The sequence below is a fragment of the Dermacentor andersoni genome, chromosome 5, assembly GCF_023375885.2.
Source record: "Dermacentor andersoni chromosome 5, qqDerAnde1_hic_scaffold, whole genome shotgun sequence".
Taxonomy (NCBI): Eukaryota; Metazoa; Arthropoda; class Arachnida; order Ixodida; family Ixodidae; genus Dermacentor; species Dermacentor andersoni.
In genome coordinates, this window is record NC_092818.1 from 160319900 (window position 1) to 160340472 (window position 20573).

Below are 20573 nucleotides of genomic sequence, written 5' to 3' on the forward strand. Positions count from 1 at the left end.
CACATATTGCAAACAGATCATTTCTTTTTGTAGTGCTCAAGTATAAGGACACACTGACTCAAACATGACTGCGCTGTGTCATGTTTCCTTAAGTACGTCAGCGTGCTTGAGTGCTGCACGTACGATTTATCGCCAACTAGCCCATGCACTTGAAAAAAGTGAGTGAAGGAGTACTGTGAACTTGTACTGAACTGTATTCACATGCCGAATAGAATATCGCACTGTCAGCTGACACGGACGGCATGGCTGATGACGTGCGTACCTCCCATTATTGGGCTACTAGTGTCTTTCACTTTTGAAAGGTATCTTTGCCACTGGAAACAGCGCAAAGCTCGCCCGTTACACTTGGGTCACCTGAAGCCACACAAAACAGGCCGCGATTCGCCAGCCGAAGTTTCACACGATTCATTCACAACATCACACAACACACGAAGTGCGGAGCGCCATATTTTAAATCGCTGCAGCGCCAAACGGTAGTGAAAATACATTTCCTTCAACAAAGTTTTTCAGCTGGGGTCGTTAACTCGCCAGTTACGAATTCGATGGATGCGCTAGGCCTAGGCGTAACGTAAACAACAGCGGCGGTAGGCGAATGCTCATTACCCAGACTGCGGAGTTCGGATGTTGTTCGGACACCAACTCAGACGTTGTAGCAATCGTGATTCGGTTGGATGTTTTAGCCGACAATCCCACTGAGACTGGCGGAACCGAGCGAGCAGGTTGAATTTGTCGGCGTCGTTCGAAGTCTGTTTGGATCCACGTCGCACTGCTACAACCCACGGTCGTCGGTCGTGTCGTTGTCAGCCAACTATCACAGCACTGCCTTTTATGAACACTCGCGCGCATTGTGCGTCCAAAGAACTCGGACGATCCTTGATGTAGGCGCCTTTGCAGCGGCGGCCATCATAGACACAGCAGCCGGAGGCCTCACGGTTTCCGATTGGCTGAAACCGGCGACGCGTCGCAGCCTCTGATTGATGCACGCCTGCGAAGCGTCGCCATGCGTCGGCGAATTTCCAGCATCGGCATGCGACAAAATCTCTGCGCGTTGTCACGCTTCGCCCTGTTCCCGACCTACGCTTTTGAGACATTGGCGCGTGCTTAAGATTGCCGACGCGTGCCAGTGGTTGGGCCTATAGGCGCGTGTTCCTGCGTTGAGCATCAGCGCGCCTCGTCCTCCCTCAGTGTAACCGAGTGATTGTGGAGCGCAGCCGGCAATGAAAGAAGGCGATAGCGTAGAGAGCGCGAGGAGGAAAGTGGAGGAGGAGGCTACAGCAAAAACATAAGGAGGAAAGTGGGCGACGAGAGTATCGCGAAAGGGTGAGGAGAAAACCAGGGGACTGCGATAGCGAAGAGAGCGCGAGGAAGTCACCTTGAAGCACCACCAGGCAGCGCCCACGTACGTGCATCCGTGGTAGCGGCGGTGGTGGCCGTCCGGGGGAAGGAAAAAAAAAGAACCAGAAAGCTCGCCTTCGCACGCCACCTTCGCCGCAAGCGTTTCCCGGTAATGATCACGGTTGCATAAGCTGCAGTTGCCGGGAAGCGGCAACTGTGTGGTACGTCGCGTGATCGCGTTGCAGTGATCGGTGCGATGCCTCAATATATCGCGACATGAAAACTCGTATAGAGTTGCGCACAAATTTCGCTTTAGGGAGTATCGTTATCGTCGGGGATTTTTTTTTCTTGTTGTATACAGGTGTTTTCTAATACATGACAACCATGATGTCTTTCCGATTCCGCAAATACTTCCGGCGCATGCAGCCCTCCAAAGCATAACCTTCGAGATCTGTTTTGACCACTCAGAGATATCGGAGATATGCGGTTCTCCTCCGTACTCTTGGGACAAAGGAACGACAACACAATAGTGCAAAGAGTCACATGGGCATTTATTGCACCTTTCATAGATCAATGCCTGCTAGCCGAGTTGCTATCCCCAAAACATGCCGATGGGCGCGCGACAAATCTAGAAGTCCGACTTACCGCGACCGCATTGCGAGCGAATATGTTCGCCCCATGCTGGATCCCAACGCCTGGTCGTTCGCGTGTACAGTCACGCGAATGGTGGCACGTTCGAAGGCGGCCACGCGAGACGGTCTCGCAGAAGCATGGTCGGCGCACGCGCGGGGGGGCACGTCCGCTCCCGCTCGCTTCCCGAACCCAAAGAGACCAAGCGCCTTCCCTTTCGGCGCCCAAGTAACCCCGCAGCAGCGCGACAGTCGCGCCATCTCTCGCACCGCGCTTGTACCACTCCGACCGCCAGGCCACGCGAGACGTGCGGGGAAACAGCATATCAGGGGATGCGCTATGCGGGAAAAACATCAGGGGACGCGCGAGAGTCGCGCATCCCCACATCCCCCCAACCTTAAATCACTTCTTATTCCGGCGAAACATGTCACACGGTCTAACATTAACCCGTGCTTCGCGAACAAGGTGGTACATGCAACAGTGGCCGCGCCGGGGAAATGTCCACACGCTGTCCGTAACATGCGAGCCGACTGTCCTTGGGGTACACCGCTGGCGTCCGCCGGTCACAGCAGCAGCTTTGCAGACTCGACGGCATCATTCCAGGCCAGGACTCCGGAAACGACGACGCAGTAGTCGGTACGAGCAAGTGTCGCTCGCGCCGACGTGCCCTGCTGGCAGGAGCCGCCGTAGCTGTCGGTGACCGCTGGCTCCTTTGTCCGCCGCCGAGGGTTGTGAGCTGGATGCAGGAGGCCGCCGAAGTCGCTGCGCCGAACTGGCCACAGCATCACCATCGCCCGGGGTGACTCGATCGTAGTCCGGGGCAGCAGCGCAGACGATGTGCAGGTGACAGCAAGCCAGGGCTGACTCCAATCACGCTGCGTAAACTCAACACACTCGGCAAACACTACAGTAGTGCAAGGGAGAGGAGTTCTGCATGCGCATCGCCCACGTGGTACGATGTTCAACTCGGCTAGCAAAAGATCGGGCAGCTACTCAGATGCTAAGTTCACGTGAACGAAGCTCGCTTCCTTGAGCCGAACGAGTAATTTCAATTCATGCGAGGCTAAACTAGAATGAGGGAAGCAACTTGCAACACCTCAACGCCACGGTCCACCAGGTTGTGTCCCTCCACGTGCGACAGGCAGCTTCGTAAAGCCTTAGGCCTAAAGCGTCGCTACCCTGACAACAACCGGCATCCAAAAACAACACCCAAAATGGGCGCGAAACAGGCAGCCGCGAGGAGACGTCAGCTCTGTGAGGTGGTCCTACTCCGCTCGGTGCACACAGCATCCGAGTTGACGGCGCCCACCGTCCCAGACGGTGTCGGAGCGCCCGGTGCCAGGCCGCAATACCAGTCAGTCCGTAGTGGCACCCGTGGCCCGCGGCCACCCGGCTCCCTGAGCCGCGACTTCATCCGAGTCAAAGAGATAGAAGAAGCTATTTACATAAGAAATTCGGACCACCCACGAGGCTTCCGTACTCACTCGCTTCAGGCTTGCCACTGCTCCGCGGGCGCTCAGCCTCGCTCTCCCAGGATGCAGACCACGTGGCTCTCGTACCGGCGAATGTCATTAAAAAAAACACTTGCGAAAAGGCTTAGCATGTTGACATGTTCAAACACACTACAGCCTCCGTCGCCTCGCTCAAGAAAGCACGCTGCCGATGCTAGCTATCAAAATTCACGCTAGGCCTACGCTTCGGTTCAAACAAAGGTCTTGAACGAAGCAAAACTGTTAAATCTATCGTCCGATGCCCCAAGAGGTCCACGTTGGGCAGCCAGATGTGGGAGATATGCGGTTCTCCTCCGTACTCTTGGGACAAAGGAACGACAACACAATAGTGCAAAGAGTCACATGGGCATTTATTGCACCTTTCATAGATCAATGCCTGCTAGCCGAGTTGCTATCCCCAAAACATGCCGATGGGCGCGCGACAAATCTAGAAGTCCGACTTACCGCGACCGCATTGCGAGCGAATATGTTCGCCCCATGCTGGATCCCAACGCCTGGTCGTTCGCGTGTACAGTCACGCGAATGGTGGCACGTTCGAAGGCGGCCACGCGAGACGGTCTCGCAGAAGCATGGTCGGCGCACGCGCGGGGGGGCACGTCCGCTCCCGCTCGCTTCCCGAACCCAAAGAGACCAAGCGCCTTCCCTTTCGGCGCCCAAGTAACCCCGCAGCAGCGCGACAGTCGCGCCATCTCTCGCACCGCGCTTGTACCACTCCGACCGCCAGGCCACGCGAGACGTGCGGGGAAACAGCATATCAGGGGATGCGCTATGCGGGAAAAACATCAGGGGACGCGCGAGAGTCGCGCATCCCCACATCCCCCCAACCTTAAATCACTTCTTATTCCGGCGAAACATGTCACACGGTCTAACATTAACCCGTGCTTCGCGAACAAGGTGGTACATGCAACAGTGGCCGCGCCGGGGAAATGTCCACACGCTGTCCGTAACATGCGAGCCGACTGTCCTTGGGGTACACCGCTGGCGTCCGCCGGTCACAGCAGCAGCTTTGCAGACTCGACGGCATCATTCCAGGCCAGGACTCCGGAAACGACGACGCAGTAGTCGGTACGAGCAAGTGTCGCTCGCGCCGACGTGCCCTGCTGGCAGGAGCCGCCGTAGCTGTCGGTGACCGCTGGCTCCTTTGTCCGCCGCCGAGGGTTGTGAGCTGGATGCAGGAGGCCGCCGAAGTCGCTGCGCCGAACTGGCCACAGCATCACCATCGCCCGGGGTGACTCGATCGTAGTCCGGGGCAGCAGCGCAGACGATGTGCAGGTGACAGCAAGCCAGGGCTGACTCCAATCACGCTGCGTAAACTCAACACACTCGGCAAACACTACAGTAGTGCAAGGGAGAGGAGTTCTGCATGCGCATCGCCCACGTGGTACGATGTTCAACTCGGCTAGCAAAAGATCGGGCAGCTACTCAGATGCTAAGTTCACGTGAACGAAGCTCGCTTCCTTGAGCCGAACGAGTAATTTCAATTCATGCGAGGCTAAACTAGAATGAGGGAAGCAACTTGCAACACCTCAACGCCACGGTCCACCAGGTTGTGTCCCTCCACGTGCGACAGGCAGCTTCGTAAAGCCTTAGGCCTAAAGCGTCGCTACCCTGACAACAACCGGCATCCAAAAACAACACCCAAAATGGGCGCGAAACAGGCAGCCGCGAGGAGACGTCAGCTCTGTGAGGTGGTCCTACTCCGCTCGGTGCACACAGCATCCGAGTTGACGGCGCCCACCGTCCCAGACGGTGTCGGAGCGCCCGGTGCCAGGCCGCAATACCAGTCAGTCCGTAGTGGCACCCGTGGCCCGCGGCCACCCGGCTCCCTGAGCCGCGACTTCATCCGAGTCAAAGAGATAGAAGAAGCTATTTACATAAGAAATTCGGACCACCCACGAGGCTTCCGTACTCACTCGCTTCAGGCTTGCCACTGCTCCGCGGGCGCTCAGCCTCGCTCTCCCAGGATGCAGACCACGTGGCTCTCGTACCGGCGAATGTCATTAAAAAAAACACTTGCGAAAAGGCTTAGCATGTTGACATGTTCAAACACACTACAGCCTCCGTCGCCTCGCTCAAGAAAGCACGCTGCCGATGCTAGCTATCAAAATTCACGCTAGGCCTACGCTTCGGTTCAAACAAAGGTCTTGAACGAAGCAAAACTGTTAAATCTATCGTCCGATGCCCCAAGAGGTCCACGTTGGGCAGCCAGATGTGGGAGATATGCGGTTCTCCTCCGTACTCTTGGGACAAAGGAACGACAACACAGTAGTGCAAACAGTCACAAGGGCATTTATTGCACCTTTCATAGATCAATGCCTGCTAGCCGAGTTGCTATCCCCAAAACATGCCGATGGGCGCGCGACAAATCTAGAAGTCCGACTTACCGCGACCGCATTGCGAGCGAATATGTTCGCCCCATGCTGGATCCCAACGCCTGGTCGTTCGCGTGTACAGTCACGCGTATGGTGGCACGTTCGAAGGCGGCCACGCGACGGTCTCGCAGAAGCATGGTCGGCGCACGCGCGGGGGGGCACGTCCGCTCCCGCTCGCTTCCCGAACCCAAAGAGACCAAGCGCCTTCCCTTTCGGCGCCCAAGTAACCCCGCAGCAGCGCGACAGTCGCGCCATCTCTCGCACCGCGCTTGTACCACTCCGACCGCCAGGCCACGCGAGCCGTGCGGGGAAACAGCATATCAGGGGATGCGCTATGCGGGAAAAACATCAGGGGACGCGCGAGAGTCGCGCATCCCCACAGAGGCAACCGGCGACGAGGCATGTGTTTGTACATAACTTTTGCGAGGGTGAAAATGAGGATGAGAAGGTGGTCTGACGGCGACCACATCGTACGAGACATCGACCACAGCGTAGCGGAGAGGACAAGCAGAAGGATGCGGGAAGACCAGTTTCGAGCTATTTACTGCTGTTGCAGTGGTTGCACAAGTGGTTGTGGTTCAGATAACCGCAGCAACGTATTACTGGTTGTTGCTAGGCTAGTTGCTTCACACCTCTTAAGGTACAAAAGAAAGTTAAATAAAATGAGCTAAGGATGCCCTCCCTTGTCCTTTCGTTTTTGTTTTTTTTTCTCTTTCTTTTGCGTCACACCAAGTGCACGAAATTTCATTTCGCGCGCTGTCTATCTTGGGTAAGCTGTCAATTGCGTGAGATAAAAGGGCACAACATTTGCGACAGCGCCAACCTCTGAACCCAAATATCACCTAGGAAAACGTTTTAATGGAACTTCGTCATCGACCAATCTCACAAGTAACAAAACGTAAACTCGCGAGCAAATGTTCGGAGACCATGACATCACCAAAAAATTAAAATATATCAAGCGCAGCTCATCGGCCTGGAATTGTTTTCGGACATTGCACTGCTCAAACACCCGCGTGTAGGCGTGCGCCTTTGATTTCAGCCATGATGCGCAGTCTGCGAAAAAAAAAATCGCGACACCTTTGGTCCCCAAACTTCCGCTCGCGATGGTGCATGCAACTGGCCGGACAACATTATTTCACTGTACATACTTTTTGTTTCTCTCTATTTTTCAGAATGAGACGGAAACTCCTGCGGCTGCGTCACCAGTCAGCTGTGAGTACTTATAAGCATATCTACTGAAATCCAGGCTCTCGGGCTCATTTGTCGCGCTACGATAGTTTTCGCTTTATCTAGCTCAAGTCCTTACACGGGTTATACTTCGCCCAAAATTTTCTCGCAGCTTCACTCGTATGCATTAGCCAAGCTCATGCTATGCGTCATAAAGCGCTTCGTTGCGGAGATTATATGAGGGAAATGCACGTCAAACGGACGCTTTCACATACGACAGAAAAAGAATGCACTTAAATAAGGCGGCAACTTACTCCAAGGCGTAAAAAGCAGATAGCGACGTCTCAAGTCTGAGGACAGCTGAATTCTTTTAATGACAGTCATTACCTACCATATTGAGATAACTTTTACCTCGTCTCTATCTCGTTTGACTTTGCTCTTCAGTACATGAATGCCTTAAGGCATGCATTTAGTCAACGCAGCACTACCAAACGTAAAAAGCAAATGCACCGTCGTACTCAATAAACTGTTAATTTTAAACACGGTTTACTTCTTTTCTTCTCACAAAACAGCAACCTGAGCACGGAAACTCTTACGGGGGCACGGAACGTGCGCATATTCTTTCAACAAATTAAAGCCTGCCCACCTGTCTTCTCCATCAGTGCCCGTCACTCGTAACGGTGAGTGTGCTTATGTTTGCAGAAAGTTTAGTCAACTTCTACCGATGGTGAGTGTTGGTTATGTTGAGTGATCATAATTTCCTTCATTATTTTTTTTGCGCAGGCTAACGGGACCATCTCAAGCGCGAACAGAGAGCATCATCTTCGACACAATTTTTCAGCCACCTCTGGTTCACGTACTTGTTTAGCAGTCGTAACCCTGAAAAGCCACACCGCCGTGGGATCTATTGCGATTGCTTATGCAAGAAGGTACAACCTTTATTCCACACAGGTGCATAACAACTGCAATTGGATTTCTGGGCAAGACGTTCGTACTTCGTACGTACAAAAGCGTATGTAGCCCAACAAAGTGCGAACACCAAAACATATCAAAGAAAACAAAACAACTTGTTCGTCTTTATTTCTAGACATCGAGGGTACATTCGTAGAAAACAAAATAATGCAACGTTATGCGTGTTTTCATTAGTGTAGAATTTAATAAACAATGAGGCTGCTCAGCTATCTACAACTGAAACGTCGCTTCAGCGTACACATGTTAGAAACGCCACTATTATTTCTGAGTTTATTTTCCAGCGGTTAAATCAGCACTTTGAGTACCAAACTGAACGCGTCACGAGTTGTACCTGGGGCGTTGTTGGGTTAAAAAAAAAGGTTTTTTCTCATGCCGCTGCTAGTGATCATGATGGCGAACAAACAAACAGTTGTGAGAGTTGGCATGCCCGCGTAGTTTTAGCTCTATTTTGCGGAGTTTTGAGAGGAATCGGCCAGTCATTCCAAGGTGCGCTTGCGCCACGCTTTTCCGCCGCGGTGCTGGTTTTTTAAGAAAGCGAGAACTAGACAAGAAAATGTCCGCAAAAGAAAGGGGATAAAGAAGACTGAAGATGCGCGTTTCAAAATGACATTGCTTGCGTTGTATCAGAGTGAAACAATGGTCTCGATTAACATGTGTGGCGACTACACAGGTACCTGAGCCTACTGTTGTTTTGGTTCTGTTTTCTTGGAGATGACTATAAACAGCTAACACACTTCCAATAAATTATTATTAAACTTTTCTATCGTGCCTTCTTGAATCCCTAAAGACTAGCAGCTCGGGAATGACCCTCTTTCTCGGGTCCCTACAAAGGGCTATATATACTTAGGAGGCCGGTTCGTGCCACATGGTATCTGTGACTAACCTCCATTTCTATTACAGAGGAGAAATTCAGGCAAGCTACTCGTCGAGTTGACTGGCTGATTCATATATGTCACTGTAAAGGATGTTCAATTGAACCATTCTGTGTTGGGCAGAGTGAATACTCATGTCTCCCATTACAACTGTCCTTTGGAACATTTAAGAAAAAAGATCGAGTTGGTCATGTGGAAGAAACGTCCTTTGAACCCTTCCATTCATAGCACATTTCTGAAGGCTATACAATGTGATGGATTAGAAAGGTTCATAGTAAACTCGGAAACTTAATGCAAGGTCATATAAAGCAATATGTACCAGCCCTGAGAGGACGACGTTAGCTACGACAACCAAAATGACATCTTTCCGATTGAAAGGGGAGAACGCACAAATCGTTTTAATAAGCGATGTCGACGTGGTACAATCTCCAATCAAATCTAATGGCAATCTATAAAAGAACTTCCCTTCTAATTCGGCACATTAAGAAAAGGAGGGGTTAGATATAAACTGCTTGAAATCATATTGTTGGCTACGTGTAATAATATTCGTGGTTGAAAGCTTACAAGTACAATGGCACTGAGTCCTACTAGCAATGTTCACTAGCTTGTACATCATACACTGACGCCGAAAATTGCCAAAGTCCTGCGCGAAGCAAAAGAAATAAAAAGCTGCACCACTCTAAGTAAGCATTTTGTTCGCAAAGAACATCAAAGTCATCACTAACATCCTCTTGGTAACCTAAATTTTGGACATCCCCTGCAGTATCGCTAAACGTTTCTCTGAGAAACCTGATTATGACGCTGGTAGAGTAGCTATAGCGGTTGTGCATCAGCGAAGACACAGGAAGAGGAAGTATCTTTTAACATCGGCGACAGGTTTAGAATGTTGCCTTAGCTGGCAGGCACATAAAGCGGCGAATAATAAGGCTATTTATGTGAATAATAACTTCTTCCCAGTTGCATGAACTTAGACGGATATATACAAAAAATGTTGTGAGAAGTCGAATATACATTAGCCAGAAAAGTCCCAGGGCTCGGCTTGAAAAAAAAATACAATTTATTCAAGTTACAAACTAATTACTATAGGTATTGTCAAACTAGGCCCCTCAGTTTTCTACACGCAGCTGCTATCGTTTCTCGAGCTCATGTAGAGAAGCAGACAAAGGCTCATTCCTGGAATCTCTTCAACAAATTAAAGTCGCAGCAGTTTGGACTTCTGCCATATCTTTATGGCGTTTCCCTATGCAGCGGCTGTTTGCCTCGCGGAAAGAAAGGCCATGGCGACAAGTCGACTGATTATGGGGGATTTGGAAGAACAGGAATACGGTGTTTGACAGGACATTCCCAGACTGGCACAGCAGTAGAGCGCCTCATGTTGTGGCCGCAACAAGAAATAGATCACTGTAAATGAGCATGGGGCGCCTAATTGCTTGGCGCAAGCGTTCTCCAATGTAGCACGTCATTACAGAAGTTTTTGTATATTGTTTGTCCTTCAGAACAAGCACCAACAAAACATGGAAATTGACATTGCTGTTGCACGCAAACAATAGCACTAAAATTTTGATCAACATTGTCTTTGTTATCGATGCTTGGCGCTAACGAGAAATTTCTCCGTCTATCCCCTAACGCGAACACAATGGCTCATAACCCGCTGAACAAGGGAGGAGGAGGATGAGGACGACGGAACTTTATTATTGCAGAAACAGTTGCGCGGTTTATTCCTGGGTGGTTCCCTCTGACAGGGCTCCACTGGTCGAGGGTCGCCAGTTGGCTTCCCAGGTTCAGTTCGGAGAGTCTCGCCTCCCAAGACCACGTACATACCCCCGTAAGCAATGATTCATACCCACGTACAGAGGCTGCAAGCGCTCAGCAAAGTGAACAGTGCATACACTCACTGATATCACCCATTCAACACGCAAAGAGTACACATTTCAATAAAGAACAATCTTAAAACAAGCATCCGAACTATCAGTAAAGCATTGCATACCCGCTTAGCAATTGTCTTGGTGGTTTTGCAACAGCTTCGCAGGACATCCAGGCGGATAAGGACAGATAGGTGTTGGCAAGGGTCATATGATGTTCGATAAGGTTTATAAAGACCGATCATGGTTGATAAGGGTTTATGTTGTTCGACTCATCTTTCTAACAATGTTAACGACACTGGGCTGCGTAGAGATGAGCAAGTGGTGTAATGCTTACGCATACTTAGACAACTCCCACAGGAGTTTCTGCGTGAATGTTATTTTTAGAGTCCTACTAATGGAGCCAACTTTCGTCTCTGGCTGAGATGCTTAACATAAATGTGGGGTCACTTCATGCCCTTTCAAAATTTCATCCAAAATTGTTCGTCTGGCTACTTTCTGTTTGGCTGTGAATGTGCGAGGGATAATTTCTTGGGTTCAGTTTCAGTTTTATGTTCCATGTTCAGTTCCGTAGTTCATATACTACGCGACACCTGCAGTATTGGAAGGATCCGCTACATTCACTAGATTTGCCTCGAATCATGGCTTGCCGCGACAGCTCAACAAGACACGTAATGCAAAGACAATGGTTCAAAGCCCACCAGCGGCACGTTACTTTTTGCATCGTATTTCATTTTCATTTATGTCATCATTTGTACATTTAAAATAAAACAAGTTACTTAGCCGGCGTTTTTCTTGATTTTATCATTTGTTGGCTCCCAAAGAATGTGATGTGAGAATGTGACCTATCACTAACACTTAAAAGAACCTGAAACGAAAAGCGATTGCTGGCTATTGTCAAGTACGGTTAAACATCATACCTTGTTGAACAAATAGGTATCTCTGAACATTTTAATTAGTAAACAAAACAGCTCTCTTCTGAAAACGCAATGTTCCTACAGGAAGGCTTAAATTCTCGATGATTGCGCCTGAAGTCGCTCTATACGTTAAAACTCTTGAATGAGAATATTTCACTCTTGGATGAACTCTGGGCAGTCCAATAAATATATACTTTCACGTCCCCATGACCACGAAAAAATGAACACACTAGCGATGTTGACAGTCCTACTTGTGTCGCTATGCCAGGGTTAGCGCTGAAAGCGTGCAGATGTGGTTCAGTAGTGACGCGTCTAATTGGCTGAATTTCGTCCCTCACAATAAGTCTTTTAAAAAGTTGCTGAACATCCTCAGTTTTTTTTTTTTTCAGCTTTGGCTTATGCGTCATTGCTTGGCGCGAAAGAGTAGGAGCAGCTTTGCTTCCCTATGCGCCGACGTGCGAGAGAACGCACTAGAATTTCATATGGACCGAGAAATAGCTTCGCTACTTGAATTTCGAAATGGCCACTTTAAGTAGGTGTCCTTAGGGAAAAGCAGTTTTAGTGCCCCAAGTGCTGACTTGCAGTCAGATGTTCTTACAATCGGTTTAGTTTGACAAGACGAAAGTTCCCACAAAGCAGTTTCAATTGCGACATTTTCACTCGTAGTTATAGAAACAATTTGCTCAAGTCGGGAAGCCCGTGATGTCTACAGGGACGGTATTGTGGCGACGAGCGACTACGTAGACCGGTAAAGACTCGGGCTTTCGCGGGAGAGGAAAAACCGACACTCGATCTTTTAGCGTATCATTCTTTTTAATGCCTTTCGGTACGCAAGCCGGAGCCGGAGCGTGCCAGTCGCTCGTGCCTTGTGTAGACGCGAGCATTTATGTAATTCTCATGCGACGCCGATGCTGCTGCCGCTACAGTGTCATGAAAGCCGCAAGACTAATGCTCTGTTCCATGTCAACACTGCCCTCAGTGAAGAGTCAAAGTGGCAACTAGATATGTAATCGAACCGAGCGAATACCCATGAGCACCAGTGACTCTCCAAATGACGTTGCGGCGTGGGACGAGAATATTGGTATCCGGTTCAGCAGTTACCAACACAAACATGTAGTAATCATAGGCCAGAAGGCCGTGTTAGCCACGCAAGCTTGCTTGGACACCGTGGGATTGAAGTCATCAGTGAATAAATGGCGATTTATTCTGTTCTTTTGAGTGCGTCGATTGGCAAAAAAGTTTACGCCTAGCGTCAGAAACATGCCAGTCAGGCAGGCACGGTAAGTGCATTTTCTTGGCTTTACACTTGAGTACCGATTGTAATAGAGGGGCACCGTGGATGTCATCGTTTCAGCACATACTCTTAGTAGATATACAAAGTGACTCAATATACCCGGTTCTTGGGGTTAAATATTACAGAAAAGTAAATGAGAAAGCAGTCTTGGAAGCTTTCTGGCAAAGGGTTTATAGAACAATAATCAACTACAAATTTGATATAAAACATTATTGCACTGGTATCATAAGTTCCAAACAATCGCACAATTCTACTCATTATGGTAACGATAACGCAAGAATATGTGCTATAAATGGTTTTGTAAACCTGTGTAGCGTGCCTTAACGCACTAAATATACGGCATTCATTCTTAACCTAACCATGACAAGTTATCCACACATTTCTTAATGCGCACTGCGTGCAATAAACATGGATGCGCAGGTTCCGTTTCCCCACTGCTCTAAGCAAGCACATGGCGTGCGCTTCAACACTTCTGCTGTCCCTCTGTACGAGCAGCCTCTCACACGCTCTTCCAAGGAGTGCGTTTGTTTCGGAAGTGCTTATCGACGTAGTAAATAAACCCAAGTTGGTTCGTAGTCTCACGTCTCCCACTCGTGCGGATACGGTGAGCTATCCCGGTCCGCCGACTGGTGCTCGCAAGTGATGTATCTTGGTCACCACCAAACTTAATGAGGCTCCTCTTAATAAAGGAAACATATTTAGAAATGCATTCGCAAGTCTACACACAGGAGGACGTGAGAGAAGGTGCACTGGATATGCAGGCAGCCCCCGTCTAGCTCGCTTAGGCGACACGTGGTTTGACTATAGACAGCTGCGAACTGTCCTATTCGGGTCACTTGTTCGTGCTCTCCTCTCACCCTAGGTCAAACCAACCATTCGCTCGACAAACACGTTTTGAGGCAGCTACCAGAGGTCAAGATCTGCCCCGAATAGATTTCAGGAATAGCGCCGTGACATTAGACGCCTACGAACTCGAGTCGGGCAGGTTGGGCACGTCAACTTTTTGAGGTTCATTCCCTGTAGGTGTCACGAAGCGTATCCAGCCTCTTCCCTCTTTGGGATTACCCTAGCCGAGCGGGAATGCAGGAAACCTTACAAAGCTGGTCGTGGAACATGACTAAAAGCAATATTCTTCTATTGCCTGAAAGCCATCGGCCATGCCAGCCATAAGAAACATCAAACGAGGATGTTTTCAGCACGATACAATTAGCTTCCTGTGTATGAATACCACGCGATAATAGACCCACCTGTATCAGAATTCAGCGCCCAAACAGGGTCACTCGGTGTGAAAGGTATCGAGAAATGTGCTACAGCAAAAAGATAAGTGCTCACACCCTATTTCGACGGTGCGCCAATATAGTCTTCGGCGATCGTTCCGTATGTATACCAACGCCCGAGGCGGCGCACTGTTTGAGGGCACTGCTTTCTGGTGAGGAAAAGTACCTACTTTGCGGTGGCTGGCCGAAACTGTGCACCTGAAGAGGACGAAGAAAAAAAAACGCGTTTACCGAAAAGGCTCTTAGAGGTGCATTAAAATCGGCGCTAAATCGATTTGAACTGGCAAGCTATTGTTTGTAAACGACGGGGAGATCAGGATTAAGCCTTGCGGAATTTCTTTTTAACCAAGCCTATTACTGATAACATAATTTTGGCCCTTGAGGTGGGTTATATTGAGAGGCGGACATTACTTGTACGAGAAATCTATACACATATTCAACCAATAAGAAAATTGCTAATTAACTTAGGTACTTTACGGCACATATTGCACTTTAGGAATTGCAGCCGCTTAGTTTGCAAGGCGTATTCATTTAGAAAACATTTCCAGAGTGACGCCAGTTTGGAGGTATACGCCATCAAACTCGGCGTAAGAATGCACTGTTGGCGTATTGCTCGTTTTACAAGGCCCCCTTTTGTCAATTGAAGAACAAAGGCATTTGGAACGCCCATGTATTTCCTCCCACACTTTGGGCAATAATATCTCGAAACTGCGGCCTTCAGTATATTTGTTTCAAGTGGGTGTATCTTCCAAATTCACGGGCTAAAATTCATAAACTGCGATATGTGCCGTAACATAATTCATTTTGAAGCTAATTAGTGAATTTTTTTTAATTAGTTGAACGTGTATTTCTATTTTTCGCGCTAGTAATATCCGCCTCTTCGAATATTACGGCTCAAGGACAAGAGTTATGCTATTTGCCGCAGGCAATGTTTAAGAATTCCGGAAAACTGAGAAAGGATCACCCCGTGTAAGCTGAATTTGCTAATAGAACTTCATGATTATATTTACTATTCCCGTAAAGCTACGCTTTATTTCTTCTCTCACTAATAGCCGGCACAAAGTCGAAATGCTAAGGTAAAAATGGGATTACCTGAGAACATGACCGAGACCTTGCAGAACACCGCTCGTGCTTATTTTACGTTTAAGAGACATGACATTCTTTCACGAAACGCATGCAATACTAGAACAATTGTTGTAAACGGACCCGTAATAATTGGGGAGTGCCTGAAGCTTCATGACGGCAATGGGATTGGAGAACTTTAACCGTTTATTACATTCTCGCTTTAAGTGAGCTTTGGGACTGCCGATTGTCTGTGCTCGTTGACAATACACGGCTACGATGACAAACATATGCTCTTCCCAGCGTCAGCTTCGCAGTGTTTCCTTACAGAGCTCAGGCATGCGCTGTGCTGTTGGGATTCGGTCCTGGGGTTGGCTTTTGCATTTTAATATCAACTATGGTTTGCAGTTCAGCTACTATGATTGCATAGCTAAGCAGGCCTTTTTCATTGCGGACTTCGTGGACAATTCTATTTGACTGAAGAAAAGAGGAAAGCCCATATATGTGAAAATCCTAACAACCTGTAATTGCTTCAGCTTGTACCCTTGCTGTGTAGACAGAACAGGCCCTTTTGAACAATGCGCGAAGTCAGCTTTCTGACATAACCAATGCGCCAAAAACATGGCACAAGTGCTGGAAAAGAAATGCAGCTTTAGGTGCAAAGCACGCGTTTGCGACTGAGGACATTGTGATCGTGAAACTTCTGTAAACATCTTGAATGCAAGAACTACGCATAATGTGCATGGATGTATGATCAATTTAATAGTTCGCTTGCAGCCATGTGTTGGAATATTATGCCTTTCGGAAAGCATAACGCTTTATTTTGGGCAAGGAGCGAGCGAACATGACCATATTTTTTTTTCAAGAAGAGATGGAAAGACTGCCGGAGACACCTGATACAAGTTTCATCCGAGCATCATTTATGCAGAATGGCTCTTTTACCGTCACTTTCAGGATACCTGCCGAATGTTCTCAAAATAACATACAGACTTCGTTACTGTGGCATATTGTAAGTAGCTGAAATAGCTGTCTCACACGAGATTGCATGGGTTCAATGGATACTCGATTTGTTTATTTTTACTACTCTTCCATTGTGGTCAATCCCACGGAAAAATAAGTAGCTGGCCAGAATACAAGAATTGATACAGGCCCCTCCGTGTACGCCTCATAATTTTTCTCTAGGTCACATTGAACCGAAAAAAAAAAGAAATAGAAAGAAGCGCCATTACAACATCGTAATATTTAGATTTTTCTAGATTAATACCTTTTTTCCATACGACGTAATTTACCGTATAAGGCATGCACTGCCATGCGTGCGGGAAAAGGCGCAAGTGCAGGAGCATGCAATTTCATGGAAGGCGAGTCCGTGAAAATTTTATCGAAAATCGTTCAGTCGCCAGGTGCGGCATGGGCAGCGTTAAATGTCAAGTATAGCCTGAAGAAGGAATAATGAAATGACGTTATGGCGATATAGTCATTGGGAGATAATATATTCACCTAAAGTTAAGTCAGCATATTGAAAGATGCAGCACAGGCTTTGCGTTTCCTTTCTTGGACAAGAACCTTTATTTCGCAGTTATATTCATTCGACGCCTCTGTTCTTGAGTTCTGATCATCCGTCAAGAGAAAAACGTGAAGGGCGTCGGGTAGGGACATTAAAGTGAGCAGCTGAAGTGTGAAGCAAGGGCTTCCCACGAAGCATGACCTTTACGTATCTTCTCCGTACACACTCCGAGTGTTTCACAGGAGCCGTGCAATGTGCCGAGGAAAAGCAGGACACGTTATATCGATCGAGAGCGAGACCGTTCTTTACCGGCGTCGTACGCGGCAGAAATAACGAAAGAAAATGGAGAGATAAGGCACCGTCGGCCAACACCGATACGTGCCTTTATCGCGCGAGCTCTATGCGTGCAAGCGGAAGAATGCATGCACTCCGCGAACGCTGCTTTCCGACGAACGCATTTCGGCGAAGCAGCTATGCGCGTGTTCACGACGTTTCTTGCGACGTTATCCCTGTTGATCGGGAAGGCGATCTCCAGCGGCGGCGATGGCGCCACTGAAGTTCACGGTAAGCTTTAGAATTTTTACTAGAACGTTCTGGCGCACCCGTTATCAATTCACCGCTAGCGTTACCGGCCACCTAGAATCCTATCTGTGCATGAGTGGCGAGAAAAAGGTTTTTGGTGCAGGCGCAGATATCACACCTCCGTATAGCGATAACAGTATGCAGGTGTACTGAAGTGCCCTATTAAGCAACTTAACTGCCAGTGCTAGCTATGACAGGAAATTTGTTAAGGTTATTATAGACAGCGCCCTTCTTAAGGCCTAACTTTCCCAACATATACAGTTCGCGGCTTTATCTTGCGCTTGCTAATCGCAGCGTTGATTCCACACAGCGGAGACCTTCTGGCAAATCGCTTTATCGTGCAGGCTGGCTCGCAGCCCAAGGAACACCCAGTTCGCATCTTTAGTAACTGCATGCTTCCTACAAACACCGATTCTTTTCAACGTTCCCAGTCATTGTATGAAGACCACGAAACAGTCACTGAAATAGTGTTTTATGGCTCAGCATAGCGCTGCAACCCATGGACAGAGCTAAGCAATTTAGGTATTTTCTCGCACAGTAGCCGGGGTCAATGCGACAATAAACAAGTATAGCGATGCAATATTTGTGCGTTGACAGTCGACGAAGACGTGGGCAGTTGGTATTAGCAGATATGGTACTATATATATATATATATATATATATATATATATATATATATATATATATATATATATATATATATAGATAGATAGATAGATAGATAGATAGATAGATAGATAGATAGATAGATAGATAGATAGATAGATAGATAGATAGATAGATAGATAGATAGACTTGGTAACTTGTTAGAATGCCCAGACTTAGAGGAAGAGCACGAGGCTATTATTGACGGAGAGAAACACAGAGTGGCTCAGTGGCATACGATGGAGTATGTGATCCACCCGCAAGGACTCTTGATTTTCAGGACAAAGGTGTTGTAGTCTCCTTCTGAAGCTTATAGTCTCCTCCTGAAGCTTCTTAAAGACGTCGATCTATTAGGCGATAAGGACGGGGGGGGGGGGGGGGGTGATGGTTTGAGCGTAGGGTTGAGCATCAGCAAATATTTCATGCTGTAGTTATTCTAAAGGGCGGCGGGCGAACTTGACGGAACTGTTGCACTCCTCCACCTGGTAGCGTTAGTTCTGTTTACGCTGCGATTAACTCAGTGGCAGGTTTACCAAGGCGTTTGAAGATGAGACACTTGGGCGATGCAGTTGCCGACAAGCATCTGCAAGCCTAGGTCCGCCCGTAGCTGAAACCGTCCTCCTCTTTCTTTTTCGTCGTGTAAAACAATTGTAATAATTGTAGTTTATGACGTATTTAACCATGTGTTTAAGTGGAAATTGGCTAACCTCAAAGTAAAAGGGGACGGTAAAAGGGTCCTAAGCAAATGTAAAGTACGTTAGAAAGTTTTGTCCTTTATTTGAGTCAAATTGTGCTTATCCTTGTTAATGGATCCCTATAACATAAGCGCGTGGTCTAGGAAGAGGTTTCGAGGGGTTTGTATAGTAGGGTGCATTATGAGTTTTCGTTTATACGAAGTCACATAATGCACTTCCTGCACAGGAAACTACAGGAGGAAAATAGAATGGTCGGCTCCGCATATACATACATAAACATTTTTCAGTTCCTCCTTATCATATGTGACGGACAGGGGACAAAAGACGCTTTCACCACTTTTAGAACTACTCTTGTACAAGACGTGTGTGCGTAATAGGCTAAAAATTAAGCGGTTTGTAAATGCCCTGTGGCACTGTTCTTAGTCACAAGCTCATATCTGACTACAGTCATTATTGCGGCTTAATGGCGCATTCAGCTCACCTTCATTTGTATGCAATCTCTGTTCGTATTAGGTCTCTTCTTCCCGGAAGTCAATATTTTGCTCATGCAGCGCATATGCGATTGATGTGGACGCCCATAAAACCCCTTCAGGGTTTGCGCGACACGAGCTGCAGCTTGATTCAGTAGTATTGGTCAACATGTAATTCCTTCAACAGAGCTTTGCAAGCAGTACGGAGCAAAGGCCTGCGGAAAAATACCCTGCGAAGTTCCGCCTGGGTCCAACGACACGTTTTTATGCAGATGTGAATCTGGTGAACAGTACTTCGATGCCATGAAGAAGGAATGTCAGTGTGAGTACTCCAACATTATGTTTTGTCGTCAGTGTTATGTTTTCACATAAAACGCTAACACTGCTAAATCTATAAATTGCATCACTGCTCATACAGAGCACATCGAAGTAGCACGGCCTGACGACGTTTTCAGACGCTTTTCTAAGCTATAGATAGTCTGCATTCATCCACTTAATCGACAATATAATCAACAGCTATGGTGCTGGCGGCTAAGATTGCAGAGAAAAATAGGGGTCGTCAAGTTCGCAAACATTCGCAAACAATTTTACGCACGCACGCACGCGTGCACACACGCACACCCAATACGCCTTATTATATTAGCAATATTCCAGTTAACTCTTTGCAATTCTATTATGGCCAGGCCATAACGGGGGTGCTTTAGGACTGTTTACTTCATGAAAGGGAAAATGTTTATCCCCCGAAAGCAACAATAAGCTAAAGAGGAAACCCGTGCAGGTTCATCAGAAAGAGACCTTCGCAGATAAAGGAAATTTCAACTTGGTCTTTGGATGGAAAGCCTCTCCGGGGTCGTCGCGCTACTAGTGACCCTATTTTTTGTCTTCGTGCTTCGAAATGTCGATTGATAAGGTTTCGCTCTGAGAAGGTCTCGGGTTCAATACCTCTAGCAGGATGCATTTTATTCCAACTGCGAATCTTCTTCAAGAACCCCCCGTGAGTCCCCTTTGTTACTCCGTGCTGAACTCGTGTGGGTGGCAATTTTTCCTGATATGTTGTACTTATGTAGGTGTGAATACTAGTAGAGTATCCGTCTCCAGTGCAAGAGGACCGTGATTCAAATCCCGGTGCCGCGCTATTCTCCACCGGAAAATACAAAAAAAAACCGTGTGTTGAGAAAATTGCACAAACAGGCCTGGAGTGCGGCCTGATCCCGGTGACCAGAACCGGTAACGCACTCTCTCACCAGAGCAGGATTGGCCACCCTGGTGCAGTACTTGGCCACAACCTCCTATATGAATACAACAATCGAACCCCGGCCCTCAGTCCCCAGCAGCCGCGAAGCAACTGACCACGGCGGCGGTCAGATCTGTGACGCTGCAGAGGGTGCTAAGAATACCTGGCTCCG

General features: G+C 48.0%; 2 protein-coding genes across 2 annotated transcripts in view; both read left to right on the forward strand.

Annotated features, from left to right (window-relative positions):
- The window catches only part of LOC126531500 (uncharacterized), a 92421-nt gene extending 83675 nt beyond the window's left edge, over positions 1–8746 (forward strand). The window contains exons 22-24 of the mRNA XM_055071199.1: positions 7021–7060; positions 7588–7695; positions 7799–8746. Of these exons, the coding sequence (XP_054927174.1) occupies positions 7021–7060; positions 7588–7650 (103 nt within the window). The 3' untranslated portion in view covers positions 7651–7695; positions 7799–8746. The remainder of the gene's footprint in view (positions 1–7020; positions 7061–7587; positions 7696–7798) is intronic.
- Positions 8747–17177: 8431 nt separating this feature from the next.
- Positions 17178–20573, forward strand: part of LOC126531498 (glycoprotein antigen BM86-like) — a 55893-nt gene continuing 52497 nt past the window's right edge. The window contains exons 1-2 of the mRNA XM_050179038.3: positions 17178–17339; positions 19355–19489. Coding sequence (XP_050034995.1) covers positions 17198–17339; positions 19355–19489 — 277 coding nt within the window. The 5' untranslated portion in view covers positions 17178–17197. The remainder of the gene's footprint in view (positions 17340–19354; positions 19490–20573) is intronic.